At 46.6% G+C, this 23219-nt stretch overlaps 1 protein-coding gene across 2 annotated transcripts in view; it reads right to left on the bottom strand.

The window, feature by feature from the left end:
* Nucleotides 1-1025: 1025 nt before the first annotated feature.
* The window catches only part of Atg14 (autophagy related protein 14), a 36634-nt gene continuing 14440 nt past the window's right edge, over nucleotides 1026-23219 (bottom strand). For both annotated transcript variants that reach the window (XM_089555156.1, XM_089555157.1), the window contains exons 6-11: nucleotides 19597-19834; nucleotides 17550-17725; nucleotides 13048-13198; nucleotides 9901-10071; nucleotides 8030-8177; nucleotides 1026-1343 (exon numbers count right to left, since the gene is read on the bottom strand). In XM_089555156.1, coding sequence (XP_089411282.1) covers nucleotides 1260-1343; nucleotides 8030-8177; nucleotides 9901-10071; nucleotides 13048-13198; nucleotides 17550-17725; nucleotides 19597-19834 — 968 coding nt within the window. In that variant the 3' untranslated portion in view covers nucleotides 1026-1259. The remainder of the gene's footprint in view (nucleotides 1344-8029; nucleotides 8178-9900; nucleotides 10072-13047; nucleotides 13199-17549; nucleotides 17726-19596; nucleotides 19835-23219) is intronic.

The raw sequence follows: 23219 nt of genomic DNA, 5'->3' as shown, positions 1-23219 counted from the left end.
TTGCTGCTGCCTTTTTCAGTCCAATCACTGGCCATAAATGCAGCACCGGTCTTTCACTTCATCTCACGCTGCCTATAAGAAAACATATAGTAAATGATAAATTTGCTTTATTTTTTATTTAGAGTGACAATACTGCCGCTACTACGCTTAAGAGGAGAGTCGGTTTGTTGACAGTAATGGTTCCTGTCCAGACAACCAGATGGCGCTACTATAGGCTGAATTTATTTTTGCGTCTGAGCTAGCATGCACTCAACTAAAAGTGGGAATGCTCCTGCGTTTATCGTACGTAAGCATGCACATGCTGATGGTACGTAGACAGCGTAAATTTATGCTCTTTTCTCACTGTATCTGTGTACGCTAGGAGCGGCGACGTGGTGTGCAAAATCGAGAAACAGCAGCGGCGCAGTGGTTCTGCCTCGCCTGGGCGTCAACAGATGAGAACAGGTCCTCGTTTTTGCGGCGAGCGAATCCGCTTCGCTCGCTGGCTTTTTGGACAAGTGTGAACGCACCTTAAGACTGCAAAAAAAAGTATATTTCAACGTTTAGTTAGGTTTTATAAAAATATTTTTATTATTTGCGCGAAACCGAACGTAGAGATTGTGGCACCACATGAGCTTGGCATTAAGACGCGAGAACCATGTCAATGGCCATTGAGATTTGCCGTGTAGCAGCACCACACAACTCCGTTGAGTTCGATGGCGGCCGAAAATCGCGAAGGCCCTCGACTCGATGGCCATTGAAACTGGCCGTGCGACAGGGGTGCCACCTGCCATGGTGGGCAGGTTGTGATGATGTCACAAGGTCATGTGACCTCTCTTGACCAATCAGGAAATTTCGTGACTGAGATGACAGCCTAAATGCTATCACATTAACATAAACTGCCAAGGCAAGGTGCAAACCACAAAGCATCAAGAGCGCTGTGCAGGGCTGAGACTTGACCCCCGACACTTTTGCACTTCTGCAATGTGGGGGGCGCCACTGTGGTATCGAGACAGGCTGGATGAAAAGCACAGTGCCTGCGAATGGAAACAAACAATGTCGCACATTTACCAAAATAAAAGAAAGGCACGTAAGAGCACTCGGTGAGACAGTCCCAGGTGCTGCTCGGCCACAAGACAGGAGCGGGAGGCAATAATCTGAGGGTGATTGCTGGCGAAGAACGAGCGCTTTGCGTGATGGAGAGATACCCCAGGCTGTCCACAGAGACCAAGGATGGGGGACCATGAGGGTGTATGGATGTGGTGGCGATGTGGAGCGCTTCACTTGGGCCGCCAGAAATTTGTGACCAGGGCAGCGGCCGAGGAGAGGAGGCTGCTGCTCGGCTGGGGGCTGCTGGGTCTCCACTGCAATAAGGGGGGGAGGGGGGACTAGCCATGAGTCTCAGGGCAATCCACAGCTCAGGTGGAAGAGCCACAACACTAGACACCGGATACGTCTGTCTATACAGTGAGCCCTAACAACTTTGATGTCACCAAGTATTTCGAGAGAATTTTGAGGGGTCGTAAAAGGCAACAGTAACTAAAGAAATCCTCTCCAACGCTACATGTACTGCACTGATACAAACAGAAATGTTAAAGTGCACTCATCATGCAATGTGGCAATCCCGTCATTTAGCTGAAATGAAAGGACCCCCACACGTAGGGTGGTGCCAGTGTTTCTCGCTTCAACCAATACTTACTCTTTCTCCTATATGTATATATCTGTTTTATGCATTTTTTTAATTGCATTGATCACGGGAAAATGTGACTGCAACCTTCATTCACAGATGCCTTCAGGAACTGCGCCATTACTTCTGTCATCATCATCATCAGCCTGACTACGCCCACTGCAGGGCAAAGGCCTCCCCCATGTCTCTCCAATTCACCCTGTCTTTTTCCAGTTGCGGCCACCGTATCCCCGCAAACTTCTTAATCTCATCCGCCCACCTAACTTTCTGCCGCCCCCTACTACACTTGCCTTCTCTTGGAATCCACTCCATTACCCTTAAGGACCAGCGGTTATCTTGCCTTCGCATTACATGCCCTGCCCAAGCCAACTTCTACCTCTTGATTTCAACAAGGATATCATTAACGCGCGTTTGTTCTCTCACCCACTCCGCCCGCTTCCGGTCTCTTAACGTTACACGTATCATTTTTCCTTCCACAGCTCGCTGCGTTGTCCTTAACTTAAGCAGAACCCTTTTCTTTAGCCTCCATATTTCTGCCCCCTACGTGAGTACCGATAAGATACAGGTGCTGTATACTTTTCTCTTGAGGGTTATTGGTAAACTGGCATTCATGACCTGAGAGAACCCGCCATATGCGCTCCACCCCATTTTTATTCTTCTAGTTATTTCATTCTCGTGATCCAGATCTGCGGTCACTACTTTCCCTCAGTAGATGTATTCCCTTATTACTTCCAGCTCCTCACTACCAACTGTGAACTGCTGTTCCCTTCGTGGACTGTTGAACATGACTTTGGTTTTTTTCTGAATATTAAATTTTAGTCCCACCGTTCTGCTCTTCCTGCCTAACTCATTAATCATGCTTTGCAATTCATCTCCTGAGTGGCTTAGCAAGGCAATGCCACCAGTGAATCGCAGATAACTGGTATTCTCCATTAATCCTGATTCCTAACTGTTCCCAATCCAGGCTTTACACATAAATGCATGCAAGTGCACAGATCCACATCAGGTTGCAAGGCCTGTAGCTGTTCACCATTCCATCCATTGATACTTTTTAATATAAACCTTCCTTATTTTGAGAGAAGCAGTGAAGATAATGTAAATGATGAATTCAACATCAGCAGCGAGCTTTACACAGCAGAACACCGCTGTTATGTAGCCCGGCACTGCATTTTCCCGGCTACTATGTTTTCACGAGCCATTTCAGCTCGAACTCTCACAAGAACTCGTGAAATACTAATTAGGCTGTGACATCGCAATTGTGGGTGTGTCCCCACACCGAAAGCCGTAAATGTCACCTTGAGACAGTGGCTTACCCCGAGTCAGAATTTTTGCAGCCGATGTTTACCATGCGTGGCATGGCGACAGCATGGCTGCCACCATGGTGGCTTGCCAATGGTGTGCAGCGCCCATGCTAATGCCATGCACACTTGTGGGGAGCATAGATTTTACTGCAGCTCTTGGTGCAGTTCCATCGCTGCTGCGACCTGATTCTGAACAATTGAAGGTGTAAAAATGCTGCCACCGTCTGGAAGACGAAGTGACGAGCGTCAGCTGTAGATGGCGCTACAAGTCTCAATGCAAGGTGCACTGTTTTCTAGTTGCTGCCACAGATGGCGCTGTGATCTCAGGGTGGTAGCAGACCCCACGAAATCTCGTAACAGGATGAGTAACAGCTAACGTTCTTGAAACAAAACTATACCATGGCAGATGGAGCGTGGGCAGCGCTGTACAAGATGTGGTTGTGCATGTTGGACGCAATTTACGAATTCCAACCAACAGGACTGTGTAGGAATAGAGTGCCTGCCACATAAACAGCGCAGGAGAGGATGCGTGCCGCAACTTTGTCCACTCCACACGCGCTCTCTCTCCTTGCTGCTGCCTCTCTTCCATCGCAGCTCGGGCAGCGGGGAAGCACTGCAGGGCATTTTGGATGGTCTGTGCGTGCAGAATGATCGCGAGAGTGACAAGGCCAGAGAAGCATGTTGCCCTTACTAGAAGTAAAAAATAATTTCAAAATTCAGGGGGCACTTTGATGGTCTAAAGTGTGCGAGGCAAAAGCCTTTCCACGCAACTTTAACTATTCACGACCCCCGACTAACCAGTTATGATTGGTTAATGACTAACTAGTCATGATTGGTTATTGACCAACTAGTCATGACTAATTAGTTGAGGACTGGTTAATGACTAGTTAGTCATGGCTAATTAGTTGACTAACTAATCATGATTGGTTAATGGCCAACTACTCATAACTGGTTAATGACTAACCAGTCATGGCTAACCACTCATGACTAACTAGTCAAGACTGGTTAATGATTAATTAGTCATGGCTAATTAGTTGATGACTAACTAGTCATGACTAAGCACTCACGACTAGTTAATGACTAGTTAGTCACAACTAATTAGCTGATGACTAACTAGCCATGGTTGGTTAATGACTAACTAGTCATGACTGATTAGTCAACTGATTAACGACTAGTTAGTCATGACTTGTGACTAGTAACATTTAGTCATGACTTTCACTTTAGATGTACCAGACGGACGGACAGTCATGGCCACGAGTATGAGCCATTAAAGGCTTTCGCCTTAAAAATGATGCGATTAGGTTAGAGCAAATTTGGCAGGCACTTTCAAGTAATGTGCACTAGCTTACCAATATCCTCAAAAAAAGGGGAAAATTTAACAGCTGTGTCTTGGTACCACAGACATATGGAGCTAAAACCAATTAAGGCTGATAAAAAAAAAGGTTTGATGCTATACTGAGGACAGCAAGGCATGGAAAAGGAAAACAACAGGGGTAACATTAAGAAGCAGTGCGGATTAGAGAACAAATTTGTGTCAATGGCAGAAATCAACAAGGGAGGAAACGACCTGGGCAGTAGACGCAATGCAGTGAACAGAAAACTGATGGTCTTTCGTGGCAACTGAGTGGATACTGAGGGGTGGAAGCCTGCTAGAAGAGAACAGCTGATGTTGAATTTATTATTTACATTACCTTCACTGCTTCTTCTGACGCAAAGAAAGTTTATGTCAAAAAACTGGCACCAGGCTACAGTTGGTGACAAATTTTTCGGACCTGGAAGGACTTGGAAATTGTCTGAATAACCAAACATTCCGAAAAATCCATGAACTTCAAAAAAATTACTCGGCATTGAAAAACTGGCTTCAAAAATCACGAACTTCACCGCTTCCCACCTTCCATTCATGAGACTGCATTCAAGCCAGAGTCAAGCTTTCGCCGTGTCCGCACCTGAGACCACCTCAGGTCACCAATACAAGATTACAACGTGGCTGCGGATCATCGCTTGAGTGCGCCACGATGCAAACCCCGCACATTGCGAAACCACAACTGCGTACTCCTCGTTGCAATGACAGTTGCGAAGACAGAGAGAATGAACTGAGTGGAAGAAGTGGAATAAAATGAGCGTCTCCAGTTGCATCCCGACGCCCCTCCAACTGCCCCCTGCTGCCACTGTCCCGTTTTCATGCAATCGAGCTGTCTTCGCTGGCTGCCTCGATGGCAACGAAGAGTTCACTAGATCGGCAACAATGAGGAACAAATAGCCAATCCTGTAAAAGCCAGCCCGTCCGACTCATTATCATTAACTCTCCATCTCCATTAACTCTTATCCCCAACTGTTCCCATTTCAGGCCCCGGAATACCTCCCGTAAGCAGGCAGTGAAGAGCATTGGCGAGATCATGTCTCCCTGCCTGACACCTTTCCTTATTGGAATTTTATTGCCGATGGAGAACTATGGTAGCTGTGCAATCGCTATAAACATCTTCCAGTATTTTCACATAGCACTCTTCCACACCCTGATTCCGCAATGCCTGCATGACTGCTGAGGTCTCCACTGAGTCGAATGCTTTCTCGTAATCAATGAACGCTACATATAGGGGCTGGTTATATTCTGCGCATTTCTCTATCACCCGATTGATAGCGTGAATATGGTCTATTGTCGAGTATCCTTTACAAAAGCCTGCCGATCATTTGGTGGATTGAAGTCTAAGGCTGTCCTGACTACCTCTATTTAAATCCAAAATGGCACCTCGCATGACAGGGAAGAGGTGATTGTGACGGCAATGTCCGCTTGTGTTTATGTTTGGTGGAAAAACAAACACCTGGCTGCAAAGACAATCTGCACAGTATGGCTGGCGGGCGTCTATTTTAGTCCGAAAAAAATTTCTTCGTTGGAGGCACTTAGATATCTCTGAAGTGTGGGAATGCGAAAGGTGTTTGCAACTCACTGCACTGATTTTAATTCGCCACACTTGAATTCATGACACAACAGAGGAGAAGAGCGTGGCGAGAGGAAGCAGTGAAGTTAGGCTGCGCATGCGCACCGCGTCGGCAGTTGTTGCTTGGCGGCGGATCACTCTGCTTCGACGTCCTTTTGTCTGACGTGACGTCATCCACTTTTCCTCGTTTTTGAGCAATTTTTACCCAAACTATTGATCTTTCAGTGATCTTAAGTACTAATTACACTTAATTACGCATTTTTAAATCTAATTTGACACAAATCCGGCGTTTTCCCGTACATTCTGTGATAATTCTGACTGTGCTGCGACGACTTCCGGAGGATGTGATGTCACATCATTCCGTCGCTATATCGACGTCCGCGCTATATCGAAGCATTTCATTGTTTTCTTTGTTTTTTGCTATGGTTGGCTATGATTATTTAACTCATCATTCTACAGAAATCAAACTTAGCGTCGGAGTCGCATTTTGTCCTTTCTATCTGATGGTACTATATTCGTTTTCTCCTATCCTGATTAGTTGCCGCGTTATTCGTGGAAAACAGCATTACACCGAAGGTGACCTTGGCCACGAGTACAAGCCATAAAAGGCTTTCGCCTCAAAATCCATCTTTCGGATTCCATATGGCCCAAAATACCAGTAGTGAACATGTACGCATTACTATAAGATGCATGACGGTGCCTCAGGAAAGTCTGAATATCGTGCGTCCAAGTTATTGGAGTTCAACAAATTGGTCATGGGAGAGAAATTTGTCCTGCAGTAAACATCACCTGGGCTAATAAGGATGAGAATGATGGTGAAGGGGGGGGCGGCTAAGTGAACTGAAGCATGGTCCCACGGTGCGATGCACCTCAAGTACTCAAGTTTAATGAAGAACTGTGTCCGACCTACTTCCGTTATATTTCTGTTATGAAGCAAGATAACAATTTCTTGCCTAGCTTTTTTTATCATGCCTGGTACTATTATTATGACGCAAGGACTTCTCATTTCAAAAACTCCCTCGTGACATGTTTTGGTCGGTTGCCGGCCCCTTCGCATTCACTTCTCCTTCCTCTGGCCTTCGTTCAAAGACCGCTACCCACGTTCAGTGCATTTCCCTTCTCTCTGAGCTGAAAAGCCAGTAAAATGGGTGTGTCCCAAACACTGAGCAGCACCTATATCCAAAACACCACAAGCGCTTGGCTCCTGCAAGCCACAGAGTGCAGGGGTTCATTCCCTCCATTCACTAGCTCCATCTTCACTGAAAAAATATATACTACCTATGTCCGACCCAACCTCAAGTATGCTTCATCCATACAAGACCCTGGCCATGTATCACTGAATAAAACTTTGGAGAGTGTACAAAATCACTCTGCTCATTTTATCCTCAATAATTACCACCGTACGGCAAGTGATACTAACATGAAACAAAGTCTAAAATTTGCCCGCTCTCGCTGTCCGTCGTAAGTTTTCTCATATTTGCCTCTTCCATAAAATTTATCATCATAACCATCAACGCAGATCACGCCTGATCACAGATGCTGCTCATGTTTCTGCCCATGTCGATCACTGCTACAAAGTCTCCATACCTTGCCAAAACACACTGACGTATGCACATTCATTCCTACGAAAAACATCCCGTGACTGGAACCATCTGCCTGCTGCCCTAGTTGCTATCACCGACAACCACCGCTTTCGTACTTCCCTTACTAACATATTTTGAAGTCCTTTTTTTTATTTTAGTACTCGCACTAGGCGTTTATCATGCTCTGCATGACTGTTCCTTTATTTTTTTTTTATGTTGATGCTGTATTCTGCTGAATTCTGCATATGCTGCATTCTGTTCAACCAAGCTATTGCGTATCTGCAACCTACCCATGTGCTTTGGATACATGCCGTTTTTTTTTTGTTCTATTTCGTTGTTGTTGCCTTTATTTTCTTCTATATTATTATTTTTTCCTCTTCTTAATGAAATTGAAAAGTGTTATTTGTATATCTGCCCCTCCCCTCTGCAATGCTTTTTGTAAGCCCTGAGAGTAAAATACATAAATAAATAAATAAATATGACACGCCCCTTTTTCAAAAGGATGAGCTGCAAGTAGACATGGTAAGGCCAAGTGCCGCTCACCTGAAGCTCTGCCCTGGGTGAGGAGTCCTCTGTGACGTCCTCCCAGTCGTCATTGTCATCGCTGTCGGGGTCACTCGGCTGCAGCTCGGGCCCCAGGCTCTCCTCGAGAGAGGCCCACAGGTCACTGCTCATCTCAAACGGGCCCAGCCTGCAGGCACGGGAAGAAGGGAAGCTTCGTACCTTCCTGGCACACATGCCCGGTGTCATCCATACAGGCTCACTCTGCTTTCGGCAAAAGCTATGCGCAGTATACTCCCTCTCACAAGTTGTTTGCAGTGTCAAAATATGTGTCAAGATAATGGCACTTCAGTCTCAGATACAGTGAACTAATGTGGCCACTCCACTAAGTCATAACGAATGATGGGGAGCTACAATTCGCCTCTACAGTCCCGCAAGCAAAGATCTGAGCCTATCAGGATGGCATGCACTGCATAAATGTGTCCCTCTGCTCCCGTCACCCCATGACTGGTGGCTCCATCTCTGGGAAGGAAAAAGCACCAGTGCCCAGCTTTTGCACATAGGAGACTTGAGATATAGAGGCATAGATACAGAGGCACAATACTAAAAGCTACTGAATACAAATACCTCGGAATAATTATCTCTTCAGATTTAAGGTGGGACAAACATGTATCACATGTAACAAACCAGTCATTTTCCGCTCTTTGCTCGCTAAGACGTTCCATCAGATTCACCTCACCTGAAACTAAATAGCCATACACATCCCTGGTACGATCAGTCATTGAATACAACATACTATGCTGGTTTCCTCATTTTATATCTAAACTCGAAGGCATGCAGCGGAAGGCTATCAGATTTCTTTTTACCGATATCACTGCCTCGATTCCCCGTCTCAACTTCTATTACAGGCTGGCCTTCCCACCACTATTATTCGAGCAAAGAATACCCAGCTGAAATTTATTTATCTTTTTTTATCTGGAGCCCCAAACATTGACCCTGAACAGTGACCCCAGATTTTCAAACTTGGCAGAGCCCTTGAGTGGTCCACTGGTGGTCACGTGGTGTTGATGACACCACGACCCTCTTGACCAATCAGGGAATTTTGAGACAGAGAAGCTGGAAACAAAGGATAAATTCAGAGGGGCACTTTGCTGACCTAAAGTGCGGTGAGGCGAAAGCTTAAGCGCAGTGTTGCTGCTTGTGTCACTGATCTGTGGTTAAGATGTTAAGCTTCGCCTCTGAGAGTGTAACCCGACAGCGTCTGGCAACGCTGCCAGGGAGTCCACAGAACGCCATCGCCCATTTGGCTGTACGCCTTGCTCCTTGGTAAATTGGTTTTTGAGGAAAGGAAATGTATTCGACACCAGAACCTTGCCCTAAGGGAAGGGAGGAAGGTGGGAGTGAATAAAGACACCCTATTCACTAGACTGAATAGACGCACCTTTATTCATTCCAAACCATTGTGCTGGCATGGAGGTGTGGCTAGCGTGTTCGTCTCGCACTCCGGAGACCCTGGTTCGATTCCCCAACTCCAATGATTTCCTACTCGGTTTTATTTATTTATTTATTTTACTTGGAGCATCACTATACGATCCCTTTAATTGGTTACATGGTTACTAGCCAAAGTACAATTGACCCCGTTTGAAATTCGCGCATTGTGACGTCACGACCGTTTCGACCAATTGAAAAGCACGACGTTTCTGTCGACAAATCCTGCTTACAATGATGAGGCATTAAAGGCTTCCTTCTACCTTAACATTTTGCTGATGAGAACCTGACTGCTATCCGAATAAAAAAAAGTAAGTTTAGCAGTTCCACTGCGTCTTCCTTCTATGCAAGTCCTTTTAACCCAGCCCCCCCCCCCCCCCACAGTGCGGGTGCCAGAGAGAGGAGTGGGGGGCAGTTGTTCTGACCTGATGCTGCCCTGGTGCTGCACCAGGAGCGAGAGGTTGCGCAGGGTCGTCCGGGGCCGCAGCAGGGGGGGCTCCAGGCCCTGGGAGGCACACAGGTGCAGCACATTGCTGTTGAGGCGGGCCACCCAGTTGCGGAAGTCCTCCTCACTCTCGTCCCTCGCACCAAACTGGCTGTGAAGAGTGGAAAGAAAGGCCCACTTCAGGAGAGAAGTGCACAAGCACAACACCTGCCGACGACTTTCAGGGTTGTTTAGTTCGAACTAAAGTGGCTGTTTGGGCTTGTTGGTCAGTCATCATCATCAGCCTGACCACGCCCACTGCAGGACAAAGGCCCCTCCCATGTCTCTCTCCAACTAACCCTGTCCTTTGCCAGCCGCGGCCACCATACTCCCGCAAACTTCTTAATCTCATCCCCCCACCTAATTTTCTGCCCCACCCTGCTACGTCTGCCTTCTCTTGGAACCCACTCCGTTACCCTTAAGGACCAGCGGTTATCTTGCCTTCGAATTACATGCCCTGCCCAAGCCCACTTCTTCCTCTTGATTTCAACTAGGATGTCATTAACGCGCGTGATAGCTGTTAAAGGGGCTGCGAAACACTGCTTGGGGGGATACCGGCTATACTTCAGGTGGATTCTTTATGTCCCACAGATGCTGACTTAAAAAGAATTACAGGAATCGATGCACAGGAACGGGAGTTGGTATTCAATGAAGAAATTTGAAAATACAAGCAAACAAAACGCTGCCCTCAACTCGATTTTGGCGGGGCTTCCCACTCCTATTTCGCTCTCCCGATGACGGCACCTGGCGCAACCAATCAAAACAGCCTGCCAGAGCACGTCGCGGAAGTTTGCACTCCATGGTTGCCTGCTCTCTGCAACTCGTTCTTGCTGAGACTGGCAGCGTCGTTTCCATGCCAGAGCCCCAGGTGGTGTATTTTTATTTTACTTGCTTTGCAGGGCTTTTAAGACGAACAAGTTGTTTTTGTTGATGTAATATAAAACGCAGACAGGTGACAAAATGTGTCTCTATTTATCCACACAATTTGCAGTATATTTACTGTTTGTCCAATCATCAAGCTCGCACCAGGTGATGTCATATCCGCTGCTGAAACCCGCCACCGTGTGGGCACACCATCAGAGCCATGAATTTGTTTTTGGGAGGACATTAAAATATTAAAAAACAGAACATACGCGGTACTACCGGGCTAATGGCCCCATTGTAACTCACTGTATGCAATCAACAGGCAAAACAGTCAACTAAGATTGTGTTTCTGGGCCCCTTTAAAGAATGCAGTGCCAAAAGACAAGGATAAACGAAGAAGTGGACAGGACTGGCGCTGACTACCAACACATTTATTCAGAGAAACGAGCAGCTTTTATAATGCCATCCAAGACCCACATCAACAGATAAAGCAGCAGGTGTGGGAAAACTATCTAACACAGATACACATTGTTGCACACAACAGAGAAGAAACAGCACATCGAGGCAATGCAACGTCACCCCCGTACCAAAAAAACTGAACGATGAACGACTAAATGACCAGGAAGAGCCAAAAGAATTATAAAAGCTGCTCGTTTCTCTGAATAAATGTGTTGGTAGACAGCGGCAGTCCTGTCCACTTCTTCGCTTGTCCTTGTCTTTTCGCACTGTATTCTTTAACCATGTTTAGTTTAGTTTGGTTTATGGGGGTTTAACGTCCCAAAGCGATTCAGGCTACGAGAGACACCATAGTGGAGGGCTCCGGAAATTTCGACCACCTGGGGTTCTTTAATGTGCACTGACAAAGAAATTCAACCACTGTGGCCGGGATCAAACCCGCGCCTTTCGGGTCAGCAGCCGAGCGCCGTAACCACTGAGCCACCGAGGCGGGGTTGGTGTCATATGCTTTGTAGCTGCATTTAGCTTACATTAGCTAGTGAAGTCGCAGGCTAGCCTGCGAGAGGCATGTGAACCACCTACGGCATGTGTACCTTGAATCGTATGCCTTCTGAGGTATACCTCTTCCCTTTAGATTATGCAAGGTAACCACTCATCCTTAAGGCTAACCGAGTGGATTGCAAGACAGGGCAAGTGTATCAGTGGGCGACAGAGAGTTACAAACGACCAAAATGGGCTCATCGAGGACCACCCCACTCGACAAAATTCATAGGATTCTATCGGTCACACTGCAAGCCATCGTGCTATTTCAGTGCGACCACATAAATTGATGCTGCTAATGTGTAAACACAGAAAATCAATGCTGTAGCTTAAGGCTGCACGGACACTGGTGTGGTGCACACAACCTCTGCACGGAGGAAAGCGGCAGAGCGAGTCGCAGCAGGTAAACAGGCTTCCAACTCCACAATGTAGACGTTTATTTACCCCGTCCCAAAAGCATCAAGCATACCAGAATGTTCCCGTAACACAGTCACTGAATGCTAAACGTATTGCAATGGCCACGCAGTTAGATCGACCATTTCAAACACAGTACTTACTGGTGCTTTCATACTCGTCTCGTATTTTATTGTATGCACCGCAGCAATCCGTATTTGATCCAGGCTGGCATTTTTAAAGCCCGATTGGAAAAAATGCAGGCTGAACACTCCACAGCCGCAGACCTCTCAACACACGTTGCGCACATCGCACACAGCGCTCTGCAACCCAGCTGCTTCTTTTCCTCTGGCTGTTAATGCATGCGCAGGCTAAGCAGTGGTGCGCAGATGACTTCTTGTACTTCCAGGAGGATGACAGGGACAAATTTAAGGACTCTGAGAGGTTACAAAGCTCGCTTGTTGTGCATAGCGCGAAGGCACTTCGCAGCGACTTGGCAGCCCAGCGGAAGATGGTGCCTGTCGCCTGGGTTTGAGAGTATGCACGAACCGGTCCCGGTGCGAGAGTATCGTAATCTGGTCTACATCCGCCAGTTCGTACAGGCCAATAGAAGAAGGGGGGTTTGTGAAGATTTTGAGCCTGTTTTAAGACTGCTATGGTTCCATAATCCAACCCCTGGTATCGAGACCGGCACAACAGACCTGTCTTGACACCAGAAGTGCTTTGTCAAGTGGCGCCCCCACACAGAGTGGCAGGGGTCGGAACTTCAAGGGGGGGGGGGGGGGGAGGTCTATTACTTGTGCACAGAATGGTACGTCCATGCCAACTGTCCTACCTGTAGCAGAGGCTGTGGGGCAGGGGCACATCGAGGTAGAAGGCCAGGACGGCCACCATCTGGGCGGCGTACATGAGCCCCGCCGACAGCGTGTAGCCCACATTGCAGGGCTCCTCGGGTGCCGGCCACGCACGCTCCTGCTGCTCTGCCACTGCACGCAACAATGCACGCAAAGGGGGAGTCAACAGAGCATACTCACGGGTAAGGCGGTCAGCTCAGTGAGCTGGTACACAATTATATACCAGTACAATCATACCAGTAATCACATCAGGTAGTGACAGCTGATCCGGATCATGAGAGGGAAATAACTAGAAGAATAAGAATGGGGTGGAGTGCATACGGCAGGTTCTCTCAGGTCATGAATGGAAGTTTACCAATGTCCCTCAAGAGAAAAGTATACAACAGCTGTATCCTACCGGTACTCACCTATGGGGCAGAAACGTGGAGGCTAACAAAGAGGGTTCAGCTTAAGTTAAGAACAACGCAGCGAGCTATGGAAAGAAAAATGATGGGTGTAACGTTAAGAGATCGGAATAGGCGGAGTGGGTGAGAGAACAAACGCGGGTTAATGAGATCCTAGTCGGAATCAAGAGGAAGAAGTGGGCTTGGGCAGGGCATGTAATGCGAAGGCAAGATAACCGCTGGTCCTTAAGGGTAACGGAGTGGATTCCAAGAGAAAGCAAACATAGCAGGGGGCGGCAGAAAGTTAGGTGGGCGGATGAGATTAAGAAATTTGCGGGGATACAGTGGCCGCAACTGGCAAAGAACAGGGTTAGTTGGAGAGAGACATGGGAGAGGCCTTTGCCCTGCAGTGGGCGTAGTCAGGCTGATGATGATGATGAATCACACAACCAGTATGACAGACCAGTACTGGCACAGCTGATGCATCCTGCACACATGTCAGGCTGCCACATGTTCACAAGTAACACTTGTTGCTGGGCTAGTCGGTGCATAGTTCAACGTGCAAAAGTTAGCGCAAAACAATAGACATTCACACGAAAGGTGGACAGGACAAGCGCATTGCCTTGTCCACCTTTCTTTTGAATGTCTCGTGTTTTGCGCTAACTTTTGTACATAGAACTATGCCACATGTTCCTGCCAGTAATGAGTTTGCAATGATTCGGTGTGAGAGGACACAGCTGCACACCAGCACCTGCATGCAGTCTGAGTCTTCTGTGATTATGTTCATGTTGATGCAGTTCAGCAGGATGGCGCATACCCGCGGCTAAACAGCGAAAACTGTATCTGGATGGCACCGAGGACTACTCACGGAAACACTGAGCTCTCTTCTCATGCCACTGAGAAAGGCCACCTTACTGTCGAGAAATGACTAATCGCAGAGAAGCCATGACAGTACTGTTTGCTGACATGTGCACAGGCCTGAGTGTCACCTGCCCGTCGAAGACTCTCTGTGGTGAGCCATCATTCCATGATACGCGCGCCACCACGACCAAAGCCGTTTATTGCGGCCGTTTCTTTTTTAACCCTTAGCAGGACAACGGGACTCATGCTGTCCCACTTGCTTCAACTGCCGACAAACTGACAACGGTGCTCCTACGTGCCATATCTTTGCCTGCCAGATACCACCGAAGGACCAAACAAACCATCCAGCATGTGTTTCCCTTTCGATAATAGGCTTTCTTGATGTTCTGTGTGTTTTTACAAGCACGGCCGTGTACACGCCCGCGCTTGGACGTGGCCCATTTAGGCTGGAAAAATAAAATTTGAAAAACTGTTGAGCTTTGGAGCCTTTCCCATTAGTCAACTGCCTCATAATTATTTCTTGAAGCAATTTTCAATTCTAGTATAAGTTTTCTTATACGCGGATAAGACTGAGCTAAGGATATGTACTACATTTCGAGGTCTTCTCACAGTGTCATTGGTAGAGATGTTTATCCTGTTTTCCTACAACATCAGTGGTCGAAACGATTTGAAAGTGATGCCATTCAATTTCTGGAATCCTTCTGAGTGCTATTTTAATATCTGTATTGATGCGGGACACGCATACACCTTGCGCTTTATAAAGGGTGAACGAAGTCCTTACTTTAAACGAAAATAAACATACAGTCATCTAAATAGGGTGAAATAGGTCCGGGGGTTTTACTTTGTTGTACCCGTGTTTATTCTAAGTATGCAGTAAAAGGTCACTAATCCGAACTTTAAGGAACAGGCAAAAATGTCTGAATTATCTGAAGTTTTGAATTATCAAATGACCCTGAAAAATACTGTCAAGAACTGCTGGCATCACACATTTATTTGGTGAAAGACTGGGCAGTGGTTGCCTGATTCTGAGATGAGAACAGCACGGCACACTGTAGTTTACGGCAGTGAGTACTTTTTACGTTCCCATTAATGCTTTATTGCGTGCACACTGTTGGAAGCATCAAAGCAAAACTGCTCCGAAATCATAGCAACCTCCCACATCATTCACTGTTGGTGTAATCATGTATGCAGATGATACTAACGTCTTTTTCTCTAGCCACTCAATCCCGGCAATTGAACATGCTGTCAATAACTATTTGCTCCACCTGTCAACTTGGTTAAACACAAATAAATTATGCTTGAACATTGAGAAAACCAAATACATATTGTTTGCACCAATAAACAAGCCTAGGAATTCTGCCATAGATATTTTGTTTGATGGTAAAGGAATAGCTCAAGTCAAAGCCCAGAAATTTTTAGGTGTGTGGTTTGAGGAAAGCTTATCATGGAATTCTCATGTCAACAGCCTCATAGCTGACCTTAGTAAAATAATTGGCTGCCTGTTTAAGATTTGCCCACTCATCCCTCCATGGTTACGGACTGTTCTTTATTACTCACTCTTTTATTTCGAGCTTTCCTACTGTGCTTCAGTCTGGGGTACCACTACAAGTCACAACTACACAAGGTTAATTAGCCTAAAAAAAAAGTGTTAAGAATATTTGAGCAATACCAAGGCCCACCGGAATTACTGTGTACAAGACCGCTTTTCCTAAAATATAAAATGTTAAAGGCCAATCAAGTTTATTATTTCAAATTACTTCAGTACATAAAGAAAGCGAAGCTTTACAGAGTACAAAACTCCAATGCAGCTCCTGCATACACACTCCGTAGGAAAACTTTACGGCCACCCAAAGTAAGGACGAGTTATGGACGACGACTTATTGAATATCAAACAGCTAGCCTTCTGAACAAAATACAGATCTGAGTGCTAATGTCTCTAAGAACACGCTTAAAGCTCTGCTGCTCGAAAATAACTTGGAATTCACTTAATCTGCCATGTTTCTGTTCATATTTGTATTTTCTGGGAGTGCATTACCGTTTTGAATCTTGCTGTTGTGTGTTGCTATTATGATGTTTCTATCATGTTGCTAAACTTGCAACAACCATGCTCAAAGTTGTGAACATTTGCTTCTTATTCTGTGTTGGAATGTATGGTGTATTGTTTGCTACATACGCATTTTTTTTTTTTCCGTTGCATAATTTATTTACCTTTTTTTTCCCCTCAGTGCTGTGACATTTTCTTATTTCCCCCGAAGATCTTGGTGTGGGACTTTTCGCATAAATCTATGTTAAATGACTGTTTGTGCCAAACTGTATGCGGGGCAAGAGCCATCGTCAGGCGTTTCGCCTTTTGCTCTTGCTCCTCTTTCTCCATCACAAAGGAAACAAATAAATCAAATCAAAAAATCAAATCAAATCAATGTGGTGGAGCTCCCCAGTTATTGCATCACACATATCATAAACGGCACCATAGCTTGTGAGGAGGCTTCACCGCACAAATGGCAAATGGCACATGACAAACGCGAGCACGGTTTTGGCGCACTGGAAGAATGGAACCATGCGGGCTGAAGCAAAGTAAAACGCTCAGCAGAGCTCAAGCGGCGAGCGACAGAAAAAGGGCAAAAACAGCGACGTGCCAATCAGCATCCCAAACTGTGCTCAGCTGGGCTAGGTTGCCTGTCTGATGCTGGCTGGTCGAGCTGCCCTTGCTGTGGGCTGGCGTGAAGCTCAGAAAAACGAAACCAGAACTAAGCGGTTGGACTGTTCTCAGAGACGGGGCTGTCCAGGGTGCAAGGAGGCATGTGTAAACATGCTGCTAAATATCTGCAATGAGTGCACTGCGACCGTAGTCCCCCACAGGAGGATTACCAAACTGCCAATCAGAAAGCATGTTGGGACAAAGGGACAAAATCCCTCCACAGTTGTTCACTGCATGTTTACAAGCACTGGGCGCAAGAATCAGTGGAGAACACCTCAGACACCTCTGGTTTGCTGATCACAATGCCTCGTCTCCAGTGTTGTTGCCCCCAAGCGGGACGCAGCTTTTTTTGTGCGAATCTGAGTGGACCCCAGCAGCACAGCTCATCGGCCCAACATTGGAAAGGTATCAGCAAAGGTCGGCCCAACATTGGAAAGGTGTCGGCGAAGGTCGGCCCAACAAAGGAGCAGACTGAAACCATACATTTCCAATACTGGGCCGATCACCTGTGTTAATTGGGGATGAGTGGTGGGAGACTCACGCCAGTGGCAGTACTGGGAGTAGTCCCCGCTGGTGGGCAGCTGCACCCCGACCAGGGTGTAGCAGCCTTCGGTGCGTGCCAGGTGCACCCATCGGCCACGCACGTACACCGTCTGCTGGGCCTCCTCCAGCTCCCGAAGCTCCTGGCCCCCACCGGTGTTGTCCCCGCCACTGCCACTGCACGAGCACCGCCCAACCTCAAGCAGGGGAAGTGGCCAACATCTTTGCCGCCGACTCTTCTGTCAAGTCAAACAATGTGCTTTCAAACTGCAGATGCATCACCTTCCCACAAAGCTGGGGCATCGATTTGTTACCCAAGCTGATAAATTAGGACAACAACGCTTACAGGAAACGAGAATTTCTGAACCACGTTCAAGCAGCACCTTGTGCTTCTGAATGGTCCTAGGTCCGAGAGGATGGGCCTAGATGGATGGACATATGGAAACCAGACGCACAAACGTAAACCTTAAATGCATGCCTACATTAAAACAGCTTTACAGGTCTTTTAACATCATGCACCAGCTAGCTCGCTACTACGCAGTCTTAGTATGGAATTTCCCATCGTATATGTAAAATCAAATCCGAGCGAAATGCTAAAAACCATGCACAAGACATTTTAGGTGCTAATTTTTGCCCTGCAAAAACATCTTCTCACCCTTCCGTTCCAGAAAACAAACTTTTCCTTGTTATCTTAAACAGCTGATGCATGCACTTGAAAGCAGCCCTGCTGTCTCAGACTTGTTTCCCCTTTAATTTTCCTGGAGTTGCCACCCCTCCTTGAAATGTCGTAGGTGGTGCCTCCAGCTGCTAACCATCGAAAATTGACATCCGTCATTAGTGAATGAATCTGAGCCAGCACTGTCACACAGATGGAACAGGTAGGACCCTGGGTCCACACAGAAGCATCAGACCCCTGAGGACTGATCCCTGGAAGAGCTGACTGGCTGAAGCAGCTCAAGTGGTCGTCACATTCGGTGTTGTTGAAAGTGCAACAGTGTGGCCGCACCACCAGCACTAGTCTTTTTTTCTTGCTGTACAGAGCCCGGGAGGAGACGCATTTGCTTAAATCGCTTTTTCGAACTAGAGGCACATTTTCTACATTAAAATGCTATGTCCTGATACAATGATCACTACGACCATGTTTCAGAAAAAGCCTTCAGGAAATATATATATATTAATAAGCAAAAAGAAACAACGTTGTAGTCACTGGTTTTGGGCACAGCTACTGCACCACTATTTAGCAGTGCTAACGTCCAAGTTGCCTTAACTTGTTCCAAATAACAAGTAATTGTCCATAAACTTGTGTGTCTATGAGACTGCAAGTACCTCCAGCCTCCCGTGGAGCATTGGCTGTCATACAACATGGAATGCAGTCGTACTAAGCATGTGCATATTTCGACAGCAACTTGTACATCACCCTGGCCGACGGTATAATGACGCTTTGTATTACAGCACAGCGCAACAACCATTTCAGCTGCTTTAGCCATTTGGTAAGAGCTTCTTGGGATCCCATTCCCAATGGCCACCCCAATCAGTGAGTGGCCAGCGCCACAAAAAGGTCACGCTGGTATGCTACAAATTTTTCGCCAGTCTGTGGTTCCTTGCATGCTGCCAGTTCCTGACGGTCAACAGACGGAGGTGTCGTATACACAGTCTGGCACTGGCTGCTAACATCATCACCATCAGCCCGACTACACCCACTGCAGGGCAAAGGCCTCTCCTATGTCTCTCCAATTAACCCTGTCCTTCGCCAGTTGCGGCCACCGTATGACAGCAAACTTCTTAACCTCATCCGCCCACCTAACTTTCTGCCGCCCCCTGCTACGCTTGCCTTCTCTTGGAATCCACTCCGTTACCCTAGAGGACCAGCGGTTGTCTTGCCTTCGCATTACATGCCCTGCCGGAGCCCACTTCTTCCTCTTGATTTCGACTAGGATGTCATTAACCCCCTTTTGTTCCCTCACCCACTCTGCCTGGATTTTGGGAAAACGAAGGTTGCGAAACGTGGCATCCCTGGAGATTCCTGCAAGTTCCATGAGCTAGCCTACCTGTCGGGCCAGGGATGCTCCTCGATGGGGAAGATGTCACGGGCGAGGTCTCCGACGTAGGCGCGCACCAGCGCCTGACGCCGGCGGTGGCACTCGACCAGTTGCTGGCGCTTGCCCTCCAGGGACTCTTGCAGGGTGCCCAACTGTTGGCACCGCACGGAGAGCCGCTCCCGTACCCGCCCTGCGTCCCGCTCGGCCGCCTCGCACTCGGTACGGGCCTGCCGCAGTTGCCGCTGCCCTGTTGCGATATGAGGGGAAGAGGAGAAGCACGATGGCACCTGCTTTACAGCTAGCCACTTTACAGTTTAAGCAGGGATGCGTAGGTTTATTTTATTTATAGATAGATACTTTTGATTTTGTTTTGTTTTTTAAGAAAATGAAATGACGCTGTGACTGTCTCACATATCTCGGCGGACACTGGAACCACGCCGTAGAGGAAGGGATAAAGAAGGAAGCGAAAGAAGAAAGGGAGAAAGTGGTCTTACAGTAGCTGACCGATATTTCAGACTCCAATAATTCGGACTAGCGCGATATTTCGGACTTCGCTGAGGAACCGTCGCGCACCTCATAGGAGCGTGTCCATTTTCACGACCGCTATTTCGAACATTGCGGAGTCTAAAAGTTCGAATTTTCGGACTAAAATAGGCACCAACAATATTCTGATGATCGTTTTTCAACTGATAGTTTGTTATTTCAACCTAATATACACGCGAGCGGGCATCGATGTCACTACCAATCCCTTTGCCGCCACCGTGAAAGGCGCCATCTTGGATTTAAACAGAATCGACTCTTTGGGCACAATCGGACTGGCTTGGATCAGTTCAGTTCAGTTCAGTTTTATTCCTTAAAGGCCCCCTTTTCAGGGGGTGTTACATAAGGGGTGGGAATACACTTGAAAATGTGAAAAAACAGCAATGAATAACATTGAAGATGATCTGTTACATGCGCTTGAAAAACAGATGGCAAAGCGATGATGACGATGTCATAGGGAAGGCGTTCCAGTCTGAAGCTGTTCGAGAAAAGAGTGATGCAGAAAAAGGAGTAGTGTGCGATGGTCGGCGTGCAACTTGCAGTGGATGACTGGTGCGATGAGATATGCGGCTTGTTCTCCATCGTTGCCATTCGAGATAATGAGATGCTTTCCATTGCTATCGAGATGGCCTACAAAGGGCGTGCGATTGCATTGAAAACGGTACAGCGGGACAGCTGCAGCGTCTGCTGCGGCTTGGACGATGCACCCCGTGGTGCAGGGCAGCAAATGCGTTAGACGGGGGGGGGGGAGGGGGGGACTGCATTCGGAGACGCTTGCTTCCACTCGCGTCTTCCTGTGGGTTACCTCTCGGTCTTCGCGAATGTCATTGCCCCATGCAAACTGACTGTTCTTGCTTCGCGCAATGAGTGCATTCATTCGTGGCATGACCACGGCTGCGTCCCTCTATCTGGTATCATGATGTGACAGGGTGCGGACATGAGGAAAGCACGGCTATTACTCAGATAGAGTCTCATGTTATTGCTTTCAGGCGGAACATGGGGAGCGGCGATTTTGAAAGCCGGTTTTTCACAGCAAAGTTTAATTTTTTTAAGTTCATGCATTTTTCGGACTGTTCGAATATTCGGACCATTTGTTGGGTCCCGCCGAGTCCGAAAAATTGGTCAGCGACTGATATATGCTGCAATCCAATGTTTTGGGATTTTAACAGGGTGGGGCCAGACACAATAAAACGGCAAAGAAAAAATAAGCAGCAGCAGATTGAAAGAAAACATTGAACAACAGGAAAGGTTGGCACTAAAGAACACTACCAAAGGAGGGAAGCAAATGATGGCAGTGATGATTGCAAAACTCCAATGTTGCTATGGTTATTCCAGTCAGTTGCCGTTCTTGCAAAAAACAAAAATACTTGTAACAGCTATTGCATGGCTAAAATAGAATTACTGTTAAAGCATGCCTCTGCCTAGTAGCATATCCTGTTAAGAAGGATGTTATTTCAGAAAGGTCGGTTGTATATTGTCAGTGCCTTCCATTCATTGAGATAAGAACTTAAGTCAACAGAGGTGATTTCTTTGACTTACTGATGTCAAGGTTATAAGGGGACACTGAAGATAACTCCATCTGATTTTTGTATTAGTGAAAATTGATTCCATGGTTCTTTCCGGCCGTGTCGGTGTTTGTCTGGCATCAAAAGGTGCATTCAATGCCTAGGAAACTCCACTCCAAATTTTTTTCACCAGTCAATTCAAATTTATGACATCAGGGCTGCAAAAGGACTCTGATCCCCACTTGAAAGTGAATCTAGCCTCTGCAATCTGTGCATAGAAAAACTGTACTGAGGCACTGCAATTTGTTTGAAAAAAAAAAGGGCAGTAATGATAACACCAGTTTTTTTTATTTTTTAACCTTTTCCGGCATTTTTAAATGTCAAAGTAGCCTCTTTACAATCAGGACGCGGTAATCTATTGATACGTCTGAATAAACAGCGCGCTCTGAAATGACGAACACAGGAAGAAACTAGATAAGAAACAAGATAATATACCAACTAACCTGTCAGAAAAGTCCTACTGACATAAGCCAACTAAAATTTGACTGCAGCGTTCCTTTAACAAATATCAAATGTACTTTTCAGTCTTGTAGGCTATACATAGCAACATGATACCAACAAGCAAAAGTTGTCAAACTTTGTGCTATCATCAAACACCACCTAATGCAACGCAAATAACAAAAAATAGTGACAACAATTGCCTTATCACTGACTTTTTGAAAACAAATCAAGCACTAACTACGTCAGTGATGGATCTAGGCGACATCCTCAACAATTTAGCGCCGTCTTTTGAGTAACCAAAGTCCCGATCTGGCCTGTCCTCTCAAAGTGTACTCTTTGAAAACTGTGTTTTCCAGTGCAGTGCTTCGTTAACATCAGCATGTGACGCAACTATGCAGACAGCTCATTAACTTCACGTAAGTGCTAATAGTCGCACAAATGTGTTATCAAACTTTAATAATTAATCCATCATCTGTGCTAGCATCATCAGGTAACACCAGTGATTTGCCAGGCAAGTTTTGTGAGTTACCATGAACAAACAGGCCAACCCGATACACCAAGAAAAGGCTACTGCGAGCTGTTCCAAGAGACCACTACAACATGCTCCCAGACAGAACAGCTGCCCTCTCCCCATGTGAAAGAAGGTGCTTTCACTGCAAGTACCTGTGGGCGGTCTGCGCATCAAATTTAACATTTCCCTCTAAGAAATGCTTCCATTGAAACAAAGTGCATTTTCGTAACCTACATAGTCCACACACATGTGGGCTTATTATGACCCATATATTTGTCTGTTACCAGACTGATACAACACAAATGTAATGTCGTGCTGAGCATACATATAAGAAGCGGGCCTGTTCCTTGCAATAACTGAAATCCGGCATTACTTTGCTTCCAGTCGAAACTACTCAGAAATTATCCTGTACACAACAGAATAACATAAAGCGTTAATAATTTTTTTTAAAACTTTCATGCAACCTTTATGGTGGAATAATATCGGGCCTGCTTTCCATTGTGTCTCTAGAGAGCTCAAGGCCACAAGGCGGTCCAATACATACGCAGTTCTGCAACATTTCCAAGCGGAATTCC

The sequence above is a fragment of the Amblyomma mixtum genome, chromosome 8, assembly GCF_055824585.1.
Source record: "Amblyomma mixtum isolate Tamu chromosome 8, ASM5582458v1, whole genome shotgun sequence".
Lineage (NCBI taxonomy): Eukaryota > Metazoa > Arthropoda > Arachnida > Ixodida > Ixodidae > Amblyomma > Amblyomma mixtum.
The sequence above is the reverse complement of the archived record's forward strand: the minus strand, read 5'-3'. Positions and strand labels throughout refer to the sequence as shown.